The sequence below is a fragment of the Sarcophilus harrisii genome, chromosome 2 (assembly GCF_902635505.1).
Source record: "Sarcophilus harrisii chromosome 2, mSarHar1.11, whole genome shotgun sequence".
NCBI classification, from domain to species: domain Eukaryota; kingdom Metazoa; phylum Chordata; class Mammalia; order Dasyuromorphia; family Dasyuridae; genus Sarcophilus; species Sarcophilus harrisii.
Window position 1 is genome coordinate 502,759,485 of NC_045427.1, and position 23,839 is coordinate 502,783,323.

Consider the following 23,839-nt stretch of genomic DNA (forward strand, 5'->3'; position numbering starts at 1 on the left):
AAAGAGGGTGGGAGAGGAGAAATGCTATTTCCGTATCTAAAAAGACAGGGTTAAGCCCAGTTAACAGGAAAGGTAAGAAGTAGTTGGGCATCAAACCCAGATGCTAAGGAAATCAACTGCTGATCAGTGACTTTTTTTTTTTAAATTTATGTAATAAAACAAGTATTTCCATAACAATGGATGATTATACATGAAACTGCAAATCTACTATGTACAATCTGCCATTCCTTTCAAATATACAATAAAATTGTGTAAATCTATTTTTTTCTTCCCTCTCCTCCCCCCCCAATTAGCTACCATTAGACACAAATAGATGACACACACACACACACACACATACATAAAATTATCCTATATATACTATTTTGTGCAATTTTGCCTTATTTAAATCTAATTAAAGCCTGGAGGCTTCTCATATTGCCTATTGGCTTAGTTTTATTGCAGCCCAGAATTCCTGAGCTCAAGCTATCTACCAGCCCAGGCTCAAGGACACTCCATTATCCCAGGCATTTGTTAAAGTCATTAGAGAAATAGAAGATTGATACCTCAGCTTATTTGTGAATAAATAACTTTTGTTACCAAAGAATAAAAGGGAAAAAAGAGAAATCATACAAACATTTGGATAATGAGGCATGATTAACAAAAGATTACTGAAAGGGAAAATTTGGGGAGTTAAGATGCCTAAAAATTTAAGAAATGAAGTCAGTAGGAAGAGGACATAAGAACCAAAGGAGAAGAATTGAAAATTCAGCAAGAGAGCTGAAAACTTGTTCTGTTAAAAGCTGCAAGATTTATTTTAATGGGTGGATAATTATTCATAAAGTAAAGTGTTTAATTGTTTAAAAACAGTTTTGGGCTCCAAATCTCTACTATTATTTTACAATGGGGGGGGGGAAATTAGATTAGGTGTACAATATGTTGTTCATCTTTTGTTTTTATAAATTTGACACAGTTCTTTATATATTTTAGAAATGAGATTTTTATAAGAGATATTGGTTGTAAAGATTTTTTTTCTCAGCTTTATACTTCCCTTTTAATCTTGTTTTTGTTGGTTTTGTTTGTGCAAAACCTTTTTATTTTAATGTAATCAGAGTTGTCCATTTTGCCTTTCTTAATGTTCTCTAATACTTTGGTCATAAATTCCTCCTTTCTCCAAAGATCTGATAGGTAAATTATACTTTGTTCTCCTAATCTGTTTATAGTATCATACTTTTGCCCAAATCATGTATCCATTTTGACTTTATTTTGTATGGGATATGAGATGTAGGTCTGTGCTATTTTTCTGACATATTTTCCAATTTTCCCAGCAATTTTTGTCAAATAGTGAGTTCTTATTCCAGAAGCTAGAGTTTGGGGATTTATCAAATAGTAGATTGCTATATCCCTTGTTTATTGTGTCACATCTTTTATTTTTGAAGAGGACCAGTGATATCACAGGGTGATATCTTAGATTCATGCTTGAATTGTATTTAAGAGAGGCAGAGTTGCACAAAGTGGTCAAAGTGGTCAACTTTTTTCCAGTGTCATCAAAATCCAGTGGCAAGACAAAAGCCAGGAGACCAATAAATGGGATTAAAGAGATCCCTTTATTTTCAATTTTCTGGTGCCCCCTTTCCCTGAGACTATGGCTACAAGATGAATCTAGGGATTGTAGAAAGAAGAGGAAACAACTCCTTGATGGTATTGTCCATCTGGCCACACCAGAGTCAGGATGGCTGAGTGGTATAAAGCAGAGGTGTCAAAATTCCCCTCCTGAGTGCTGCTGAATCAGACTAAAATGTATTTAGGAAATGTTTAATAAAATAAAAATAAGATACAACAGTTAATTTGTGATTTTCTAAGTCAAAATGCACCTTGCAGGAATCTCTTTCTTAATTTTAGCTTGCCTCCACTAAGACAATAGACCATGTTAAGATTGTGTTGTGTGTTCAAATCTTATTTCTGACATCAAATTTTCTCCTTTTCCTATTCCTCTACCAAATCCCTGCCCAATGTAAGAGTTTCTTGATTTTTGGTGTGTTGGGATTCAGAACTGTGTGAATGGCTAGACAAAAAATATTTGTTAATGGTTTGATGCTCCCTGAGAAGTAGAACGTCAGGGGTCTGTTAATGGCTCTGTGCTGTTTAATATTTTTATAAACAACTTGGATAGAGAACGGGGCTGAACGGAGCATGTACCAAGATGACGTTTCTGTTTCAGGCAGACCTTGCACGTATGACTTGGCGTAGGGGAGACTAGGTGCTTTGAGAATGACAAACAATCTGAATGCTTCCTGTCAGCTCCATGTGACTCAGCACTTTGGGACCTTCAGAGACAATGAAGCATTTCCCTTTTTGACTTTTGACTACTGAACAGGAAGAACCAATGCCTCTATAAACCTTTTTAAAGAGTGATTTGTGTTGTAGGGCTTGTGGGAAGAAAAACATGCGAGTGCATTGGTGGTGAAGTTATGAATCATTGCAACCATTTTGGAAACATTTGAAATAATTCCCATAATATGCTAAAAAAAACAAAACCCAAATCTGTCTTTTTACCCAGTGATTCCATTACTAGACTTATAGTAGCTCAAGGAGTCTCTTGATAAGAAGACAGAACTCAGATACAACAAAATATTTATTGTCATTTTTGTGTGTGTGTGATAGCAAAGAATCAGAAATGAGGCAGTTCCCTATTAGGGGATGGCTAAAATTATGGCACATTAATGTGATGTTACTGTTCTCTTGAGAAATGACAAATGTGACAAATACAGAGAAGTATGGAAAGACTTACATGAAATGGTGCATGAATGAAGTAAGCAGAGCCAAGAAAGCAATATATGACTAAAATAATGCAAAAGGAAAGAACCAGAACCACAAAACAACCAGAAATGAATGTTGCAAAATTGCAAAGAACAAATATGGCTCTAAAGAAGAGATATGAGAAGGCATTATCCCTCAATCTCTGTAGATGTTGGAAGTCCACAGATGTAGAATATCACATGCATTTTTAGACTTCTTGACGTGCTGATCAATTATGCTGATTTCCCCCATCCTTCCTTTTCCTTCTTTTTTGCCTTTAAAAAATACTCTTTATTAAGGGATGGCTCTCTGGGAAAAGGAGAAGGGATATGAGGGGAAATTATGGTGATATCAAAAGCCAAAATATATTAATAAAAATTTTTTTAAGGGAATGATTCCATCCTTGGTCTTTCTTTCCAAAATGGATATGTCTGGGCATGGAGGCTGCTTTGTGAATTTGAGAGGTTTAGTGGTCCAGAGTCCGTTGAATGGATCTGATTTGGTAGAAGGAGACATTCCATGTATTAGAGAGGATATCTTGGGCAGGAAAAGGCTCAAAACCTGGCTTGACTTGCCAGGGATCTAGAGAGAAGCAACATGGGGCTGAAATGAAATATTAAATGTCTAATCCGCATTCCTATAAACTCTGTGTTTAGATGGTTTTAAGCAGTCTTTCATTAGACAGTAGTTAGTCCCGCCATTTGTTTCTATTAAATGTGTGCATGTGTGTATATGCATGTGTATACACGTGTGTACTTAACATTTCTTTTGTGTAATAAATGTCCTTTATTGAGTATCTTTCTGCTTGCCCTTTTGAGAGATCCTGAACCATAACCTAAATTTTAATAATAATAATAATATTTTCCCCCTATCTCTGTGTTGGCTATGCTGGTGAATATACCTGAAGGACACTTCTTTGACTTCTTGTGTCTTATCCCCTTGGAAAATTAAGTCTCAATGGTGCTTTTAATGCCTTTTATGGAAATAGCCTACCTGATGGATGGGATCTTAGAATACCATTCCTACCATAAATGGGCTGTCCCAGGCATTTGATGTTATAGAATGTGTGGTAAAATTTATGTTCAGGTACTGGTTGGATTACATTAGCTCAGAGGCCTTATTCAATTTAGAAATTCTGTGATCAAAAGTATAGACTCAAAACATAAATTCGTTTAAAAAATTTATAAAACAAAATTTCTTCCCTTCGCACCTCAAACTTCCTGGATCTTGGTTGGTATTATTGCCTATTAATAATCCAAATCATATTTTGTGCTGTTGTCCCTCAAATAATAGCCTCTCTTTTTCTCTGCTCCTCTGTTACTTCATATTTATTACTTTGGGGGATTGATAGAAGCAAAATATGGAATTTATTTTAATTTAGTTTAAGGAGTTAAAAATTCTAGTCTATTATCTCATATCTGTGGGAAAGGGTGCACTCCATCCATTCTACCAAAAGAAAGATGGATAAAAAGGAAATTCATTCCTTTTAAGAAAAGAAGGCTCTTTAACCACACTTTAGTATATTCAATTGATTTGCAATTCTGTTTTCTTTTTTTTTTTTTTTTTAAGGGTCAGTCATCTTATCTAATACAATGGCCATTTTTATGTGCCCAGCTTCTGCTGAACACGGATATTTCGATCTACCCTTTTTAAAATCTGGGTCACTTCAGGTGAGCCTAGTGGTTCTCCATATCCAGAGGCTCACTATATTGGTACCAACCAGGGTTAACACCAATTGGCATTACACCTGATTAGTTCGGAATTCCTGAACTCAAGTGATGCATCACTCTCAGCCTTCCCAGTAGCGGGGGATTACAGGTGTTGCTAATGGACTTGGTAGGTTTTGTTTTTTTTTTTTTTTTTTTTCTAAATCCTGTCAATGAGCCTGTTCTCTCTGTGTCCCAGTCTCAGTGGAAACTAAATGAACTAATTCTTTAGTATTTTTACTAAACACTCTGGAAATATCATCAAAGACAAATATGACTAAGAAAGGAGATTGGATAATCATTAGTGAGAGAGATAACAAACTGTCTGAGGGGATACTGGTAACCATATATCAAAACACTCAGAGAAAGGCTTCTAGTGTGTTGGGTAGATTCCAACTTTGACACTACTAGCAGTCACTTAAGAGCCTTAATCTTCAATCTCTTCATTTATGCAGTGGATGTCATAATAACTAATCTCAAGATTGTTGTGAGGAAAGAACTTTGCTGGCTTTAAAGGGTTATCATTTTTGAAGAACTTGTGGAAAGACATTGACAAGAATCATATAAGACAATAACAATTGATGAGTGTTGCAGTGATGAGATCCAAAGGAGTATGTGGGCTTGCAGAGGAAGGAGACATAATGCCTTCCCTCAAGAAGCTGATCATACCATAGGGGTAAAATGACAACTACAAATCTAAGTGTCCAAACCCTTTACCTATAAAATCCAACTGCAGACATATAAGTAGGAAGAAGAGTTGACTCTGAGTAATGAGGACCTAAAACTATTCCCAAGGCCGGCACCCTTATTCACATGCCACAAACACACTACTTTTCTAAACACATTGAACTGAGGTCCTGCAGTTATTGTGCTGAGGCAAGAGACTTGGAAACAGACCAAAGCTTTCTAGTGGAGGAGTCCAAAGTCTCCCATGATAGAAATAAAGTGAGAGAGTGAGAATCGACTTGTTTGTATTTCAGTTAGGACTGGGATGGGAAATTCTATTCCTCAATTAGAATTTTTACTCTGGGCTTTGCAAGGTAGGGAGGGAAGGCTCAAGAGGAATACTTAATTAAGAACTATTTCCTTCTAACTCTCTTAAAGCTGGCAAGTCTTAGTAGCCTAATAATAGCAACAATAATATTAATGTAGTGTTTTAAGTTTACTAAGCATTTTATACAGATTATCTCACTTGATTCTCACAATAACTCCAAAATTTAGGTATTCACTACATTTTATAGATGAGGAAACAGATTGAGAGATGTTAAATGACTTGCTCAAGGTCACATAGCTATTAAGTGTCTGAGGTAGGGTTTGAACTAAGGTCTTTATGACCCCAAGTCCAATGCTTATCTATGCTACTCAACCATCAAATATCCAACTAACTTACCTTAGGCTGACAGATCATTAACACATAAACAAGTCTTGGGAGGTGAGGAAGGTAAGAGAAACAACAAAATAACTTCTAAATTTAATATTTGAATCCAAGGATTTCTCTTGTCTTTATAATCCAAGAGATGAAAAAGTCCTAATGTCTAATGAATTGGAAATTCCATGATCTCTGCCTTATATGATCAAAACTCACTGTGTATAGGGAGATGTTGGGACCTACATTAGCTGACTCGTTACCAAAAGTAATACTAATAGATTCTGATAGCTAACATTTATATAGTGTTTACTATGTGCCAGGCTTTATACTAAGAGCTTTATAATTATTCAACCCTGAGAGGCAGGTGATATTATTATCTCCATTTTACAGATGAGGAAACTGCGGCAAAAAATTGGACAATACTTATCCAATATCACACAATGGGTAAGTGTCTGAGACTAGATTTGAATTGAGATCTTCCTCACTGTGACATCTAACTGTCCTATAATAGGAATCTCTACTAAAAACTTATTCCAATGCTTTACTGTCACATTGGGATTGCAAAAATTGTTCTTGGTGGATAGTATTGACATTTGCCAGTATGTTTCCATGAGTAAGTCACGTAACATACTCACCAGTAAAAGAGATGACACTAATGTCTGTAGTACCTATTTCCTAGGCTGGTTGGGTGGCCCGGATGAGATAATCAATGTCTTTGCAAACTTTAAAATGCCATGTAAATGTTAGCTATTATTACCATTATGTAGGAGACATGTGCCAGGAGGATGCATGCCAAAAAAGACCTTAAAGGAATTGGGTCAACTCCTCCCTTCCTGGCTGTACTGGCCAGAACAGGGCTTGAGCCCTCAGTGCAGGATGGGAGTCAGTGGTGATGCTCATTGCTGAGAGGAGTGCTGATGGGGGACCTGGGACAACTTGGGAGCTGTTGGAACTAGGAGGATGGGGGGACCCTAGCTAAGACGAGGTGATGGCAACATAGAGCCAAGATTTTGGCAATTGATTTTGAAGCAAGGAAATGAGCAATGAATGAAACAGGGAGTGGGGAAGGAAAAGAATAATGGTTACTTGACCTATTCTAGGAACTGTATACAAGGCAGGAACTTGACTAATTGGTGCCATGAATTTGGGAGAACAGACCTTGAGAGAAGAAATAGGTACTTATTGAGAGATGGGCCAGTATTATTTCCTTATTATTACTACTAAAAGTAATTATAATAATAAATAATAGTTAATATTTACAGAATACTTATTATAGGAAAGATACTGTATTAAGCACTTTACAATTATCTTATATCAATCTGGAGAAATAGGTACTATTATTCTCCTCATTTTACAGAAGAGAAAACTTGTAAATAGAGGTTAAATAACTTGCCCAGGGTCACACAGCTTATAAGTATGTCATAATAAAGCCAAATTTTCATAGTAATAAAACTTAATTCAAATGAAAGTTTTTAATAAACCTGTTGAAAACTTTGTATAGAGTGCTTTTAAGAGGCTGGGAGGACTCTGAGACTATGATGATAACAGCTAATATTTATATAATGCTTTAAAATTTGAAGAGTACTTTACAGAAATGATTTCTGAGTACTATTATTATCCTGTTTTTATAGATAAGGAAAATTAAGGCTGAAAGGATAAGGTACTAGCTGAGGGTCATACAGTTACTAAGTATGAAGGATAGGAACTCAGGTATTCATGATTGCAAGTCCAGCAGTTTATCACTATGACACCTCACTGCCAAATATTCCCACATTTTCCTTGGGTGAATCCAAGATGGGCCAAACCAATGATATTAAGATACCTTTAGTATTAAGACCAGTACATATGAGCCAAAACAAAAAATAATAACAAATAAAACTAGTGACATAACATTTATGTAACACTTTTAAGATTTTCAACACTTCTCTCACAACAAATTTATGAGAGAAATCATCCAAGTTTTTATTCCCATTTTATTGAGGAAATAGCCTCAGAATATTTAATTGATTTGCCCATCATTTTGCTAGTAAGTAATTGAGGAAGATTCAAATCCAGACTTCACATTCCACAATATAGTCATTATGTCACATAAATTATGGCAGGTCTTATCAAGCTGAAAAAACTTTGAAAACTAGCCAGGCAAGAGACGTTCATCTAAGGACCCATTAGCTAAGCTTAGCGCAGCTTATTACCAGAGAGATGGGCATCACATGATGAATATTATTGGCCATAGTAACTCATTAAATTGTCTCCTGAGATATGGGTCAGAATTAGTGATATCTATGTCCTATATCTATTTCTATTCTCTCTCTCTCTCTCTCTCTCTCTCTCTCTCTCTCTCTCTCTCTCTCTCTCCTTTTTCCCTCCTTCCCTCCTTCCTTTCCTTCTTCCCTCTTTCTCTCTCTTCCCCCCTCTCATTTAGCTAGTTCTTTGTGTCCATCATCTATTTCTATCTATATTTCTATTTTTATCGGCATCATATGCCCTCACTCTGTGCCTCCTAATCGTGTGTGTGTGTGTGTGTGTGTGTGTGTGTGTGTGTAGATTGGAGGAAAGTTAATAGAGGTGATAGAAAATCAAATCTAAACCTATGGAATGTGACAAATCCCTAAAAGTCAATCCTGAGAATGTATGTTTTTTTTTTTTTTTTTTTTTTTCTGGGAGATGAATCACCTTATTTGAAAGCCTTGCCTGTTCTCCTCCACTGAAGAACTTCTTGATTTCTCTTTTGCTTTCTTTTATTCTGCCTTACATTGGGTTTATTTGTATAGTGTTGTATCATCTCTCTTAGATTGTAAGCTTCTTGGAGGCAAGATTGTATCAGTTTTTATCTTTGTAACCTAGGCAAGTCAGCGTACAGAGAACATTGGGCTGTCAGGAAGATCTGAGTTCAAATATGGTCTCAGATAATTAATAGGTGTGTCACCCTGGTCAAGTCACTTAAACTCTAAAACCTCAGTTTTCTACTCTGTAAAATGGGAATGATTTTAGTGATCATCCTCACTCATAAAACCAATCCTAGTGGAGAAGAGAGTTCTTTTGGGAACCAGAGGCTACAAACATGGATATTCCCCAGTCACTCTTGGTGCTTTCCCCTCCTACCTCCCTCTTCAGGGTGTAGGGACTAATCTTACCAACTTCACATCATACTAACTGTCATTTAGTGTGCTCTCCATGTAATAGGTACTTTTAATAAATAGAGAATTGAATTTGTGATTTTTGGAAGGAGATTCTGACCAATCCCAGGGAATGGAGGAATCTGTCAAGTTGAGTTGTCAATAAGCATTTATCAAGTACCAACCATGCCAGTCACTATGCTAAACATTGGGGGTAAAAAGAAAGACAAAACTAAATCCTTTCAGATTTATGTTTTAATAGGGGAGTCAACATGCAAACAACTATGTACAAATGAAATATGTATAGGATAAATTGGAGATTACCCCAGGGGGAATGCACAAACATTACTTTGGATCGGGAAATGATTGCTGAGAATTGAGACTTGAAAGATGCTGAGAGGCAGAAGAGAGGAAGTTTAAAGCCCTTCTTTATTGATGTTAACTCTAAAATAATACAATGGGGATTTTATAGTGTTTTGATAACTATTTGAATATAATTAGTTTTCTTTGTAATTTTATCTTTTTTATTTTATGTATTTAAAAATATTATTCTGAGAAGTTCTTAGACTGCCAAAGAGATCCATGATATTTATAAGGAAATTGAGGCTAGATTTAGCCATATGTCTGAACATGGATACAATTGAGAAGGCAGGTATATCCCTTAGGATCAGAAGCTAATGAAGAAAAATACCTTTCCTTCTCTCAATTTCCTGAACACATTCATTTGGCAGTTTGGTGTATGTGTGTGTGTGTGTGTGTGTGTGTGTGTGTGTGTGTTTAATAGGGAGACCATTGTTGATATCTGTTCACACAGATGAAAAAGGCTGTCTTTGTGTTCCAGGTAACTGTTTTGTTCAATTTGGTAAAATCCCCGATGATTTCCAGGTCATTGTACAGCTGGTTAACTTGAGCTAGGGCCCAGTACTGATTTCATATAAGTGAAAGTGGAACATTTCTGAGGTATGTAACAAATCTCTGTGTCTAGGATGATAGAGCAACATTTCCTGACAACCAGGGGCAACATCTGACTCCCAAGGTCCCAGCACCCTGTAGCCAATGATGTCATCTTTGCCAGAGAAACAAGTAGTGATTTCTGGGACTGGGTCATTCCTTCCTCTAGCTCTGAAGAGGTCTGTAAAGGGCATTGAATACAGTTATTATCCCCAATAATTTTCTGTTTCCATGGCAGTGGGGGTCTGAGATGAGTTATAACTAGGAGTTCTATCCCTTGGGGCAAATTGTTGTTTAAAAAATGGAGGGATAGAGGGTGGAGAAAATCCATCCTCCAAAGACTGTTTTCTTTTTTAGACTAGGTGAAAATTCCCTTTCCCTGCTATCACTTACTAAGTCTCCATCCTCATCTACTTTACTTCTGTATATCAAGACTTCTTTCTGGATTTTCTTTTCTAGACCCCCAATTCTACCTTTAAATTTCCCTTTGTTTTAAATATATTCATTGTATCATTTCTTGTACTCAGAGAAAGGTGGCTCCTCTCAGGAATAGCTAAATTTCTGACTGTTCTCTGTAGTACTAAGTGAGCCTTCTTTCATATTTCTGACATAATAGACTAGGGTGACATCTATTTCTTGCTATTCATTACTACTTTTTGACCCTTTCTATAACACCATCACTTAGCAACTTCTTGGAAGTTCACTCTTCCTTCATCACTCTATCTATATCCTGGATGCTGTTATTTATGTGTCCTCAAGCAATTTTTCATCCCTTTAAGTTCAGCACCTGGTTTACTCTTGCACTTCAATCTATACCCTAATACATGGGAAATCCCTTTCTGATATTTCTCCCAAATACCCTGTCCTTTCCCTCTTCACTAGGAACCGATCCCAAGCTACCTTTCCTCAGAACATCACATCTCTACCTGTTACTTGTTCCTGGGATGATGGAGAGCTATACCATCCCTCTCTTTACTTGAGTAAATCGCCTGCTCCCCATTCCTGTCCCCCAAAGAAATATAGCCCCTATTCCCAGGAGACCTTTCAGCCCTGAAATACACCCCCATCTCCTTATCTTCTGATCTCCACTACCCTAATTCCTAACTTTCTCAGTGCTGCCTTCTTTATTCCACTGGTACAAGCCAATGGAAGACCTCAAGAAACTGAAACTGGGGTCTGTAACTTGTAGTGCAGCACCTTCCCCTCCCCCCAGATGCCAGTGCATAATGTAGCTGACCAGCCTTAATTATAGCAATGAGTATCAAATACCTTTATAAAGCCAAGTTCCATGTTGTCTTCTCCTGATGGAATGTAAGCTCCTTTAGAGCAAGAGCTGAGTGATTTGGGGAGGGAATGGGGGAAAAGAGGGTATCATTTCTCCAGTATCAAGCAGAGTGCCTGACACTTAAAACTGGAGTAACGTTCTAGGGGCTGGGGCATAGGATATAAAAAATGCTTAGAAGAGATAAAATTTTATGTACTCTGTAGCTGAATGTGACTGTTTATTATAGGTTCTAGGAAACCAGCAGAATATATTTAGCATGTTTAACCAAAGCAATTCATTAATCTTAGTGGATAATATCTAAATAGTTAATTTAGTAATCTTTTAAATATTTGAAAGCTGAAAATGGAAAAAAAAATCCAGCAACTGAAAAACTGTATATTGTGTCCCAGGCAACTGTTTTATTTAGTTTGGGGAAATGCCAAAGCATTTCCAGGTCACCAAACAGCTGACTAACCTGAACCAGGGGCCCAGGGAGCTACAAGGATGTTTAAAACCAGTTCTCCTGTGTAAGCAAGTCTGGGATATCTATTGGTGCCTCAACCTGCAGTTATTGAATTTAGTTGGTTGAACCTATTGCAATAAAAGCATTTATATTTAAGTGATCTATTAAACTGGTCACAGAAGACCTTAGTGTGATCCCCCAAAAAATGAATGAATATAGAACTGCAATCTTCAGAGGCCTCAGGATAGGAGAGCTACAAGTGATCAGGGGAATTGGCACATGAGGAGAGAAGGACACAAGGAGGATAATAGGATGGAGTCAGTTTCCAAGTAGGAAAAGGCAAAACTTATTCTTCATACGTAATAGTGGGACATGATTTACTATGTGCTTTTTAACTTAGGGATACCATGAACTTCTATTCGGAATATGAAACTCAAATCCAGAATGTGGAAATGGAAAAAGTCATGGATGTATAAAAAGATACTGTCACGTTGGAATGCTATTTGGAAGAATACTATCAGAGACTGGCAGTTTGATATTTGGGGATAATTGGGATTCTCTTGCTCTATATAAAGCTGATCTTATTGAGAGACCATTTTGTTTTCTGTTATTGGTTTATGTAATCAGACCTATGAATTCTTGTAGTGTCGAAGGGTCAGAAGTCACTATGAAAATGGCCTATTCCTTAGGATAAGAAAATATTTCGCCAAAGTTATTCTCTTATGCACAATTCTCTTATACACAATTTTTGACTCAACTCAGTGATGAATGGATGTGCCTAAAATAATAAAAAATAAAAATATCTGCTTTTTTTCCATAATAAAGATGAGGTGGACGTGAAAGTTGTTGTCTGTCATTGGATTTCATTTTAAAGTGGAATATTCAGGGATAGCATATATGGTAAATTACTTTGTAACCATAAAGGATACATGTAATCATGTTGTTTTTATTATGTTAATATTTGCCCCAGATTCATCTATTAAATGCAACCAAATCAAAGGAAATTTTCTTTTAGACCAGAAAATTTCGGGTTTGTTAAAAGAGCTGATCTAGTGTTCGCCTAGGTTCTGGTGCTCAGTGGATTGATGGACTCATAGATATTGCTTAATTTAGACAGTTGTGGGCTCTTTTTAAGAAATGTCTTGCTGTACTTCATATTATTTTTTAATTCCACCTTGCATTTTGAATTTCAAAGTTTCTCCCTTAAAATTCATGGTTTGGGGTTCCTGATTCAAGACCCTCAATTATCAGGTCTTAACCTATTGGGGTCCATGAACTTTATGGTTTGTTTCTTTTTAGAATTTTAATTAATGTCTTTTAATATAATTGGTACCCTATGTAGTTTATTTTATATATTTAAACACATTCCGAGGAGAACTCAGAGCTTCCTCAATGTCAGTTCTCTTTCTAATACAATAAATTTTCTTAAAGTGATGATGTCAAACAAATAGAAATGCATCCTTGGAAGTTGCATATTAACTTAAAAAACCACAAATTAATATTTTTATGTATTTAAAAATATTTCTCAGTTACATTTTAATCCAATTCTGATTGAGTATTCCTGCTGCTGTTGCCCAAATTTGATGTCTGTCTTAAAGCATCACAGAAATGTGGGATTATCATAATTGATAAAGAGCCAGATATTCCCTAGACAGAAGTAATGATATATCTATACATTCAAGTTATTCCTAAGTCTTAATATAAGTGATGATTTTCAACATCCTTAAATGGACTCATGTCCAGAGGTGCATCCCTAGGGAAAAGAGAATAACATTTGTTTCCTAATAATGAGGGCATCTTGCGTTCCTTCCCCTCCCTTAATAAAAAGAAGAATCTTGTCAATTAACTTAGTTTTTTGATCTGAATGTAAGAGATTAGGTTGTCAAAAACCTCCAGAAGGAAACTCTGTGTAGGGTTATTTAATTTAAATGTTGGTTCTCTTGACTTTCTATTTAAAAAAAATAATTTTCCTGAGATAATGTGTGGAATAGTCTTGCAACCAGATAGGTCTGGGTTTTTAAGCCATGCTTCTTGATATGTAACAACTTGGTGATTATTTACCCTCTCCAGGTAATAATACTCTAATAAATAATTACTCTCCAGGTAATTCTCTGAGATTAGGCAGAATGGTAGGGAGGAAAGTGGTTCATGTGCTTCTAGAGTAAGAGAATATGAGTTCAATTGGCCTTTAAAACTTTCCACAGACAAATCACTTAAGCTTTTTGGGCTTTTGTTTTCTTATCTGTAAAATGAGTCATAGAGAGCTACATAGCCTTCTGGAGCCCTTCCATGATCTAAGTACCATAAAGACCTAAAAATTGCCCAGGTGTATAAAAATGGAGGGTGGTAGCTAGGTTGTGGAATAGAGAACTAGGTTTGGAATCAAGAAGATTCATTTTCATTAATTCAAATTTAGTTTCAGACATAGCTGTATGATGCTAGGCAAATCACTGTTTGCCTCAATTCTTCATTTGTAAAATGAACTGGAGAAGGAAATGGTAATGCACTCCAGGATCTTTGTCAAGAAAACCCCAAAAAGGGTCATGAAGAATTGGTCATGGCTGAAATGTCTCAACAACAAATAAATGGAATTCCTATACCAAAGAAATTACAGATTCAAACAAAACAAACAAACAAAGAAAAGCATACAAAAAAACAAAAACAAAATTCTTCATTTGTTAGCTCTTTTTGGTTTTGATTTTTGTCTTTATAAAAAAAAGTAAGAAGCCTATGAAGAACCAAGAAAATAGTTCTGTGACTGTAGAGGGCTGAAACTCTGAATCAGACAAGAGAACACTTAAGGCTACCTATTCCATGTGAGATAATAGCTCTATTAGCATATATTTAGATGATGGCTCTCCTCACCATTGGTGCTTGCTGAATGTGTGGTAGTGAGATAATTGTAGGCAAGGATTGGAGGGTGGAGGGAGAGAAGTCAGAGTCACTTGGAGGCAGGATGAGGAGGAGAGAGGCTGGAGACTCCGGACTCCAGAATTGAGGGTACATCTTTGGCAAGCCTCGTGGCAGCTTGCTTGCCTCCTTCACTTCTCCCCCAAAGACCAACGACTTTGATTGATCCTTACCCTGGCTGATCCCGAGGCTCTCTAGGGAGCTAGCCCGTATTTTATATGTGACTTTAGATGGTCTGATCCCATTGCTAAGTGAAAACTGAAAGCAGATGTCCTAACCTGTGACTTAGCTTTGCCAGTTCTCATAGTTTTAAATAATGAACAAAGGCTTAGAAATAGGCCTTTTTTTAAAGCATGGACTAATGTCTTTTGCAAGTGCTTTTTCAATGAAAAATGGTGCGGAGGATGCTGTTGTTAGTAATGGAATATTTAAAAGCTAGAAGAGAACTTTAGTTCAAACCCTCAGTTTACAGATCATAAACGTTTAGGCCCAGAGGCCATCATTTGGCCAAAATCACCTAGCTAGTTATGTGGCATTCAAATGGGACAGTCCCAGATATCCAGAAGACTAGAAGCATGGATTTCAGGTTGGCTGGATTTACTGACCTTTGCTCCCTGCTCATAACATGAAACAGAACCACTCTGTGCCCCTCCTTTGTGATTAAAGGCCAGGACAATTCTTGAGAACATAAGGGCAAGAAGGATTCATTAACAATTCCATTACCTCTTTCTCTCCCCACTCCATTTCAGTTTTTTTAAAAAAATGATATTATAGAGACTGAAAATCTCTCTTGGTTAAGAAAAAAATTCAACACCTGCACAATGCTATTTTTCACTGAAGTGTTTAATAGACTTTGACAAAGGGAGCAATTCAAGTCTGACTAGTTGGCATCTGGGCCATTGCTGTTTTGGCTGATGTTGCAACCATGACCTCCCACAAGTCATCTATCCATGTATGGGTACTGCTGTCAGAGACAGACTACAGGGCCAGTTTGGACCATAATCTGAGACAATATGATCATTTTTGTTCCAGAGAATAGAGTGGGGCATGTGTTCTGACATCTGGATTTCTCTCCTGTCATTTCCACTGTTCTTATTATAGGGAAGCATCTCGTGGCAGGTGGTTTTTGTTTCTGAATCATAATCACAAGCTCCTCCTTTGTTCATAGGCACCAAAAAATGGTGCTGTGAAACTTGGGAAAGTCAAGAATGAAGGAAATGTATACCTCCTGCTTGATTTTCACCTGTGCATCAGTATAAAGCCTTATTGATTATGTGTGCTTGGGTCAGATAAAGTTTCCTTGAACCATAGCTGATTACCCACACACAGATATGAGATGTATGTATATCTCTAGGGCAGGTATAGAAGGGACATTACCTCTCCTTAGGGACTAGGGACATATGCCCAGGAAATTGTCTCCCATGGAGCATCATAATATCTGAAATAGAAAAACTCTTCATGACCTCTTATCATCCCACCCCAAAATAACTAAAGCATATTTCATAATGTTGGTTGGAAGACTGAGGTGAGAGCGTGTAAGAAGAGTGGGAAATATATTTTCTTGTGTTGGGAGGCTGCATTTCCTTAAATTTCTAGGTTGTTATTATTATTTTTAACAATCTGCACACCTGGAAGAAGACATTTAATTTAAAAGCCAGTTGTTTGCATTCTGTTGTTCTTTTCCTCTTTACCTCCTGAACTAATCACCTCTCTCACACTCAGAAAAGCTGAGTTGGTGGTGTCCCTTCATTTTGTTGTAGTTCAACAGACTAGTTCCCCTGCTTGGGATATGTTATCAATTATCCTTAACAAGTCTCTGAGATGCCATCTATGTCAAGTACTTGCAAACAAACAGACATACATTAAAAATCCAACATCAGGGAGGTCCAAGAGTATACCTGGACTCAGAATGAAACTAGCATCTGCTAGATGAATGAGAGAGAAAACTGATACACTTTATAGGATTTTTGTTTTGTTGTTATTGTTGTTGCTGTTTCTCATCAAAGACACTCGGTGACTGTCATTTTAAATCAAGGAAGAGGAAATGGAGGGAAAAAAATTTAAAGAATTTTTTCCTCCAGCAATTTGTTGACTCCATCACAGATCTTTTTGAGGTTGGGCCGGCACTCTCCATCCAGGCTATAGAGGGCAGAGAGGAATTCCACGTCTGCAAAGTGATTGAAGACATGGTTGATGCGTCCATGGGTCCTGGGAGTCAGGTGTCTCCCCACCAGTTCATGCACCAGATCTTTACACTCATTCAGTAGCTGGGAAAGCACGTTCTTATCAAAAGTGTACTCTACCTCATAGAAGCTCACGATGGTCATGGCTGTCTGATTTAGTTTCTTCCTGAGCTTCTCCACAATCTCCATTTCCTCTTGGTTGAACTGATTGTTTCGGTAGAGGATCCCAATTTTGATAGCCACTTTAATTAAGTCTTTCATTATCTTGTGGGCTTCCTTCTTGTTGTGAGTTTGTTCTTTGGTGACTTTGTAGAGCTCATCAAAGATCTCACTGCTGGTGTCATCGATAAGCATATTGGCCACTGTTTTACTAGCTAGTTTGCTCAGAATTTTCTTCTGTGCTTGAAGGGCAAGGTTCTTTGAGCTAAATAAGTCAGGGCCTAGAGGGAAAAGGAAAAAATTAAATTAAAATAACATGCTTTCTGCAATAGTAACAATATATGCTATCCAACTCTTTTGCTTCCAGCAATGGTGCCAGTTTTATGAAGTGAAAGGGGATAGGTGGGATGTTTGTGAAAAATGAAAACCTCTCCCTTTATTACTTAATACTTCCCAATGCAAATTCTGTTCAATTCTGTCTTCTCACTGTCCCTCACATATAGTATATCTCTAAGCCTTCCAAACTTTGCTCATACTGTTTTCCACCCTAATCATTTTTGGAACATTCCCTTCTGCCTACTCAAATCCTAACCCTTAAGGCCCAGCTCACATCCTACCTCCTCCATCTAGCCTTTCTGCATTACTCCAGCTTATACTGAAGTTCTATGACCTTCATTTGGGCTCACAATATTTTTGACTTAGGCTCATAATTGTTCATCTGTATTATCTTTATTTCTCTAAAGAGATTAGGTCCTTGAGAGCAGGGTTTATTTATTTACTTATTTTTACTGCTTTAAATCCATTGAAAACCTAGCACAGAGTTGGATACTGAACAAATGTTCAATAAATCAGAATTGGCCAAATGATACCTCACCAATTTTCACTGGCCATTGACACCTCATGGTGTGTCTGGAGACAACATGTGCTTAATAAATGCCTGATGCCTTCCTGGTGACCAGGAATTTCTAAATCACTGAAAATCACTTAAGAGTAATAGGGTAAAATATGTCCTTATACTCAAATGGTTTATTGAATATGAATCAGTTTGTTCTTTGTAATTCAGAAAGCACTTTGGGATCTTGCAGTGCTTTGGGAGTCACTGTTTGAAATCAATTTTCAATTTAATTGGACTCAAAATATTTACTGAGCGCCTATAAAGGATAAAGAGCAGTGAAAAAATAAGGATGAGGAAGGTACAATCCTCGGCTTCAAGGAACTTAACAATTATTTGGAGAGAGATGATACACATACACATATAAGTATAACAGGTAGAAATAAATGAGAAGAATGAAGTTTTTTAGGAGTTCATCATATATAAAGCAGATATGAGAGATGGTAGTTAATTTTATAAGTGAGGAAACAGGTCTAGGAGGTGAATTGCTCAAGCTCACCCAGTGGTTGTAGGGGGAGAGAACTCAGGTAACTTGACATCCAGCTCTTTCTGCTATATTTTCTTGCCTCTAACTTTTACAACATTTATTCAAATAAAATCTTTTTACATTATTACCATGGTTTATCATAGGAGAGACTATGATTTTAGATAACTATATATCTATATCTAACTATATATCTATATCTAACTAACTAACTATATATATATATATATATATATATATATATATATATATATATATAAATTTAGAGCTGGAAGGGCTTGATATGTCATCAGCACCAACCTTCCCATTTACAGAGAAGTCTCAGAGGAGTCAAACAACTTGCCTGGAGTCAGATCATTTCTAAGAGCCTGAAGTAGGATTGGAACTCAGATCTAACTAATGCCAAGTCCAGCACTGTATCTGCTATGTTACCATGACTTAAGCAATCACTGCTCTGGAGGCAGTGTCCCATTTATTCGTCTTTGATCCCAATTCTGCAATGCCATTTATACTAATCTTTATTTGCTATTAGTGTCTAAAAAGAGGGATGTGAGTATTTTAGTTCTGCTTTTTTAGTGCTTCCTCTTTCTGTCCCACATGGGGGAGAGGGAAGAAAAATAAAGGGGTTTGTTAGGTTTAGTGTGGCTTTTTTGTCAGCTCCTCAATTACACTTCTAAATCACCTCCTGACCATTTGAGTGAGTTTTTACAAACTTCCTGTTTGTGCTCTTTCACGATCACTTTTACTACATTTAAAATTTAAAAATTTTGTGTGTGTGTGTGTGTGTGTGTGTGTCTATCTTTTCTTTATAGGCTCTACTTAACCCCCAAAGATTCTTACATCATTTGGCAGCTAATTTCCTATGACCCAGTGTACAAACTTTCCCTTGTGTCTCTGGCTTAAACACACATTTAGTCTCCAGAGCTCTGCCTCTTAGGTCACGAGTGTGAAGCTAAAAAGATTTCAGAATACCACCTGAGTGGCCCTGGATGTTATGCCTCCTAGTGTATTGTCCTCCAGAAATTCCATTTATCATTGGTCCTTCCCCCATGTCCTTTGATCACTGGCTCCATCCTTCCAACCCTCATGACCAAGTTTGCTATATTTGTACTTAAGCAAGCAAGTCACGAAGTGTCTCTTACTATCATTCAAGATCCAGCTAGCTGTCTCCACACCTAATTATTGATTTTCCCACTTGGTTCTGTCTGCCCTTCGTGTGCCCTTCCCTTGAAGGTATAATCTGGGCACAGCCAGCTGGAGAAGAGACTATTTTACATTGCCCTGAAAGCCTCACCTCTGAGTCTTGTTGTTCTTCTAACCTCAGACACTTTTGTTTGTGGAGGGAAAGAACCTATTCTCCTCAGGTTATGTTGTGGGGATGATAACATGACACCTAAAGTGTACAAGTCCTATTCCTGGACTAGGCTTGCCCTTGAATTCTCAGTTTAAGGTTAATTGTGATACTTTCTCACCTGATTCTGTATTTTGATTAACTCAACAACACTAGGATACAGATTTTAGTTATACTAAAGTTTCTATGGAATTAAGTATCATTAACTGCAGTTCTGTCTAAAAAGTGAAAGTTCCCCTCCTCTTTCCCATCCTCTCCACCCCACAATCTGTTCCCTGCACCTTTAGAACTTTTCTGGTCAGAATTCAGATCTCTCTTCCTCATTTATCCCTTCCTTAGTCCCTCTGACTCACCCAGATGAGTGCCTGTCCAAGCTTCCAGACATAGACTCAATAAACACTCAAGAACAACTCAAACACAAACCCATCTGTACCCTGATCAGGACATACTTCCTCACAAACACTCAAAGTCACAATCCTTCTTCAGCATTGAATATTCTTTCTGAGGAGTTTGTCAACTCTTTAGTTCTGAAGTCCCCAGAGACAAAGGAACAATAGATACAAACACATCTTCTATTGATCTCACAGCAACTGACTCCCACAATGACTGTTTCCTTTACGATATTAGAAAACACAACAAAAATTCAATGACAAAAGAGAACCAGAGAACCAAGGTTGTCATTTCTAGGAATGATTTCTTATCCTTGATGCTTTTGGAGTGGACGAAGAGGGTGGAGGGAGAGGAAATCATCATGGTATACTGGAAAAAGGAGATCCAGATTCCATTCCTAGCTGACTTGGACCAATGTGACCTTGAGAACATAGGAAACAATAATAGCTCATATTTATACTTTATAAACTTTAAAGTGTTCTCCACATAACAACTCTGTAGAGTAGTTAGAGCAATTATTATTATCTCCATTTTACAGATATAGAAAACTGAGACTCAATGAGGTTAAGTTATTTTTCCATGGTTACTCTATTTGCCATCTAGCTGTGGGAAGCCAGATTTGAGACTTGTCATTATCAATATAGATTGGATCCAAACAGCACAGTAGTGTTATATCCTCCAGCAATGTTCAGCAGCTATTAAACTGGAGCAGAAGAAACAGAAGGTGAGGGTAACCCTTGGATAAGATTGAGTAAGGGTGGACAACAATAGGATAAGATGGCAAAGGGAGAAAACAGTATATAGGTGAATTAGCAATAGGATCAGGGCTCTGATGGAAAGAAAGTAAAGATAATTCAGGGGGGAGATATTAGTTCTTAACCTGGGACCTGTGAACTTGTTTTTTTTTAAATACCTTGAAAATCATATTTCAATATAACTGGTTTCATATGTAGTCTTATGTATTTTAAAACATTATCAGGAAGGAGATCAACAGGCTTCACCAAAATGCCAAGGCTTCCATAATACTAAAAATATATATAAATGAATAAAGTTAAGAATCTTTACTCTAAAGTTTGCAATGAAACCAAAGTATAGGTTTATAATGGCTAAGGCAGTGAGAGAGATGGAAGGTTAGAAAATTATGATAGCAGAAAGAAAGGATTTTCAGAATTCAAAAGTATAAGAGTAATGAGTGATGGGTGAATTTTTACTAAGACCATCTCATTGGGTGGTTATGGAGGAGTGAATAGGTTATGAGAATTGTAGAGGTTGATGAATTGTGAAAATAAGGTGTTTGAGGGACATCCATTTATATACTGAAGTTCCCAAGTATAAATGTGGGGATTGAGATGGATAGGACCATTACAAGATAGAAATGGTATTGAATTCCATGAAGGACTGAAAAGAAACTGGGAGTGAATAGATAACTTTAATAAGGATCTAGCCAGTATAATGTAGATGGAAGAATTTTAAAGGAGAGATAGCTAAATCATGGTGGCAGAGAATTGAGAAGTAGCAGTAAGGAACAAAGGGTGTATATATCTGGTCCATTCTATCACAGAGCACCCTGTATTGGAGAAAGCCAGGGGATGTGGTGTCTCAGAGTACAAGAAAATGTAAAAACTTCAAGAAAAAGAGGTTCAAGAATCAAGGGGAATTTCGAGTACAAGAAAATGTAAAAACTTCAAGAAAAAGAGGATCACGAATCAAGAGGAATTTATTAATATTAAAATAGGAGTACTCAAAGGGCACAGTGAAAGTGAAAGTACAAAAAAGAGGGTTGAATTGAATGATAATAGTAGCTGGGAAAAATGGACACTCTTCTCTTGTAGTTTATAAGGATCAAACAAAGGAAGAAATTGGGAATTTGCTAGCAATAGCAGAGGGCAGCAAAGGACTATCAAACTGTGAATATAATAGTGTCTCTATTGTGTCTGTATCCCAAAGAGATCATAAAAAAGGGAAATGGACCCACATATGCAAAAATTTTTGTAGCAGCCCTTTTTTTTTCAGTGGGCAAGGAATTGGAAACTGAGTGGATGCCCATCACCTGGAGAATGGCTGAATAAGTTATGATATATGAATGTTATGGAATATTATTGTTCTATAAGAAACAATCAGTAGGATGATTTCAGAGAGGCGTGGAGAGACTAAGATGAAATGATGCTATGTGAAGTGAGCAGAACCAAGAGAATATTGTACATGGCAACAACAAGATTATGTGATGATTAACTCTGATGGACATGGCTCTTTTCAACAATGAGGTGATTTTAGGCAATTCCAATAGATTTGTGATTGAAAGAATCATTCACATCCAGACAGAAAACTATTGGGAATGTGGATCAAAGCATATAGTATTTTCACTTTGTTGTTGTTGTTTGCTCGTTTTTTATTTTTTTCTTTCATCTTTTGATCTGATTTTTCTTGTGTAGCACGACAAATATGGAAATATGTTTAGAAGAATTGCACATATTTAAACTATATTGGATTGCTTGCTGTATGTGGGAGGGGTTAGGGAGAGGGAGGGAGAAAAAATTGGAACACAAGATTTTGCAGAGGTAAATGTTGAACTATCTCACATATGTTTGGAAAAATAAAAAGCTATTTAGAAAAAAAGAAAAAAATAGCACAGCACCAGTTGAATGGAGCTCCTACCCTTTTGGTTACGGTGGAATATGAACTGTCTCTTCTCTATAAACAAAGAAGAAGAAGCTGGATCAACAGAGAGATCAAGTTGGGTATAAACTATTAATCAACAGATATTTATTAAGTATCTACTATATGCTAGTTACTACATGAGAATCTAAGTATGTACTGGGATTATATCCCAAAGAGATTATAAAGAAGGGAAAGGGACCTGTATGTGCACAAATGTTTGTGGCAGCTCTTTTTGTAGTGGCTAAAAACTGGAAACTGAATGGATGTCCATCAGTTGGAGAATGGCTGAATAAATTGGTGGTATATGAATATTATGGAATATTACTGTTCTGTAAGAAATGACCAACAGGATGATTTCAGAAAGGCCTGGAGAGACTTACACGAACTGATGCTGAGTGAAATGAGCAGGACCAGGAGATCATTATATACTTCAACAACAATACTATATGATGACCAGTTCTGATGGACCTGGCCATCCTCAGCAACGAGATCAACCAAATCATTTCCAATGGAGCAGTAATGAACTGAACCAGCTATGCCCAGAAAAAGAACTCTGGGAGATGACTAAAAACCATTACATTGAATTCCCAATCCCTATATTTATGCACACCTGCATTTTTGATTTCCTTCACAAGCTAATTGTACAATATTTCAGAGTCTGATTCTTTTTGTACAGCAAAATAACGTTTTGGTCATGTATACTTATTGTGTATCTAATTTATATTTTAATGTATTTAACATCTACTGGTCATCCTGTCATCTGGGGGAGGGGGTGGGGGGGGGTAAGAGGTGAAAAATTGGAACAAGAGGTTTGGCAATTGTTAATGCTGTAAAGTTACCCATGCATATATCCTGTAAATAAAAGGCTATTAAATTAAAAAAAAAAGAATCTAAGTATGATGAATGAACCAATTTCTATACATGGTGAATTTATATAATGAGGCAACAAGAGAATGTAAGTATATAAAATAATAAAAATAAAGAGAATAAACAGATAGTTTCCTGCAAAGTCGTTTGGGAGAGAAGGTATTAGTAGTTAATGGAGGGTTAAGCAAAGGATCTGGGTAGAAAGTGATGCTTCAGCTGCATCTTAAAGGAAAAGAGAGATTCTATGAGGTAATAGAAGATGAAAGTGATTAAGGAGTGCATTCCTGGCACGTGATAT

General features: G+C 36.8%; 1 protein-coding gene across 1 annotated transcript in view; it reads right to left on the reverse strand.

Annotated features, from left to right (window-relative positions):
* Window positions 1–14,651: 14,651 nt before the first annotated feature.
* TNFAIP8L3 (TNF alpha induced protein 8 like 3) overlaps window positions 14,652–23,839 on the reverse strand; it is a 28,874-nt gene continuing 19,686 nt past the window's right edge. The window contains exon 2 of the mRNA XM_023499806.2: window positions 14,652–17,180. Coding sequence (XP_023355574.1) covers window positions 16,618–17,180 — 563 coding nt within the window. The 3' untranslated portion in view covers window positions 14,652–16,617. The remainder of the gene's footprint in view (window positions 17,181–23,839) is intronic.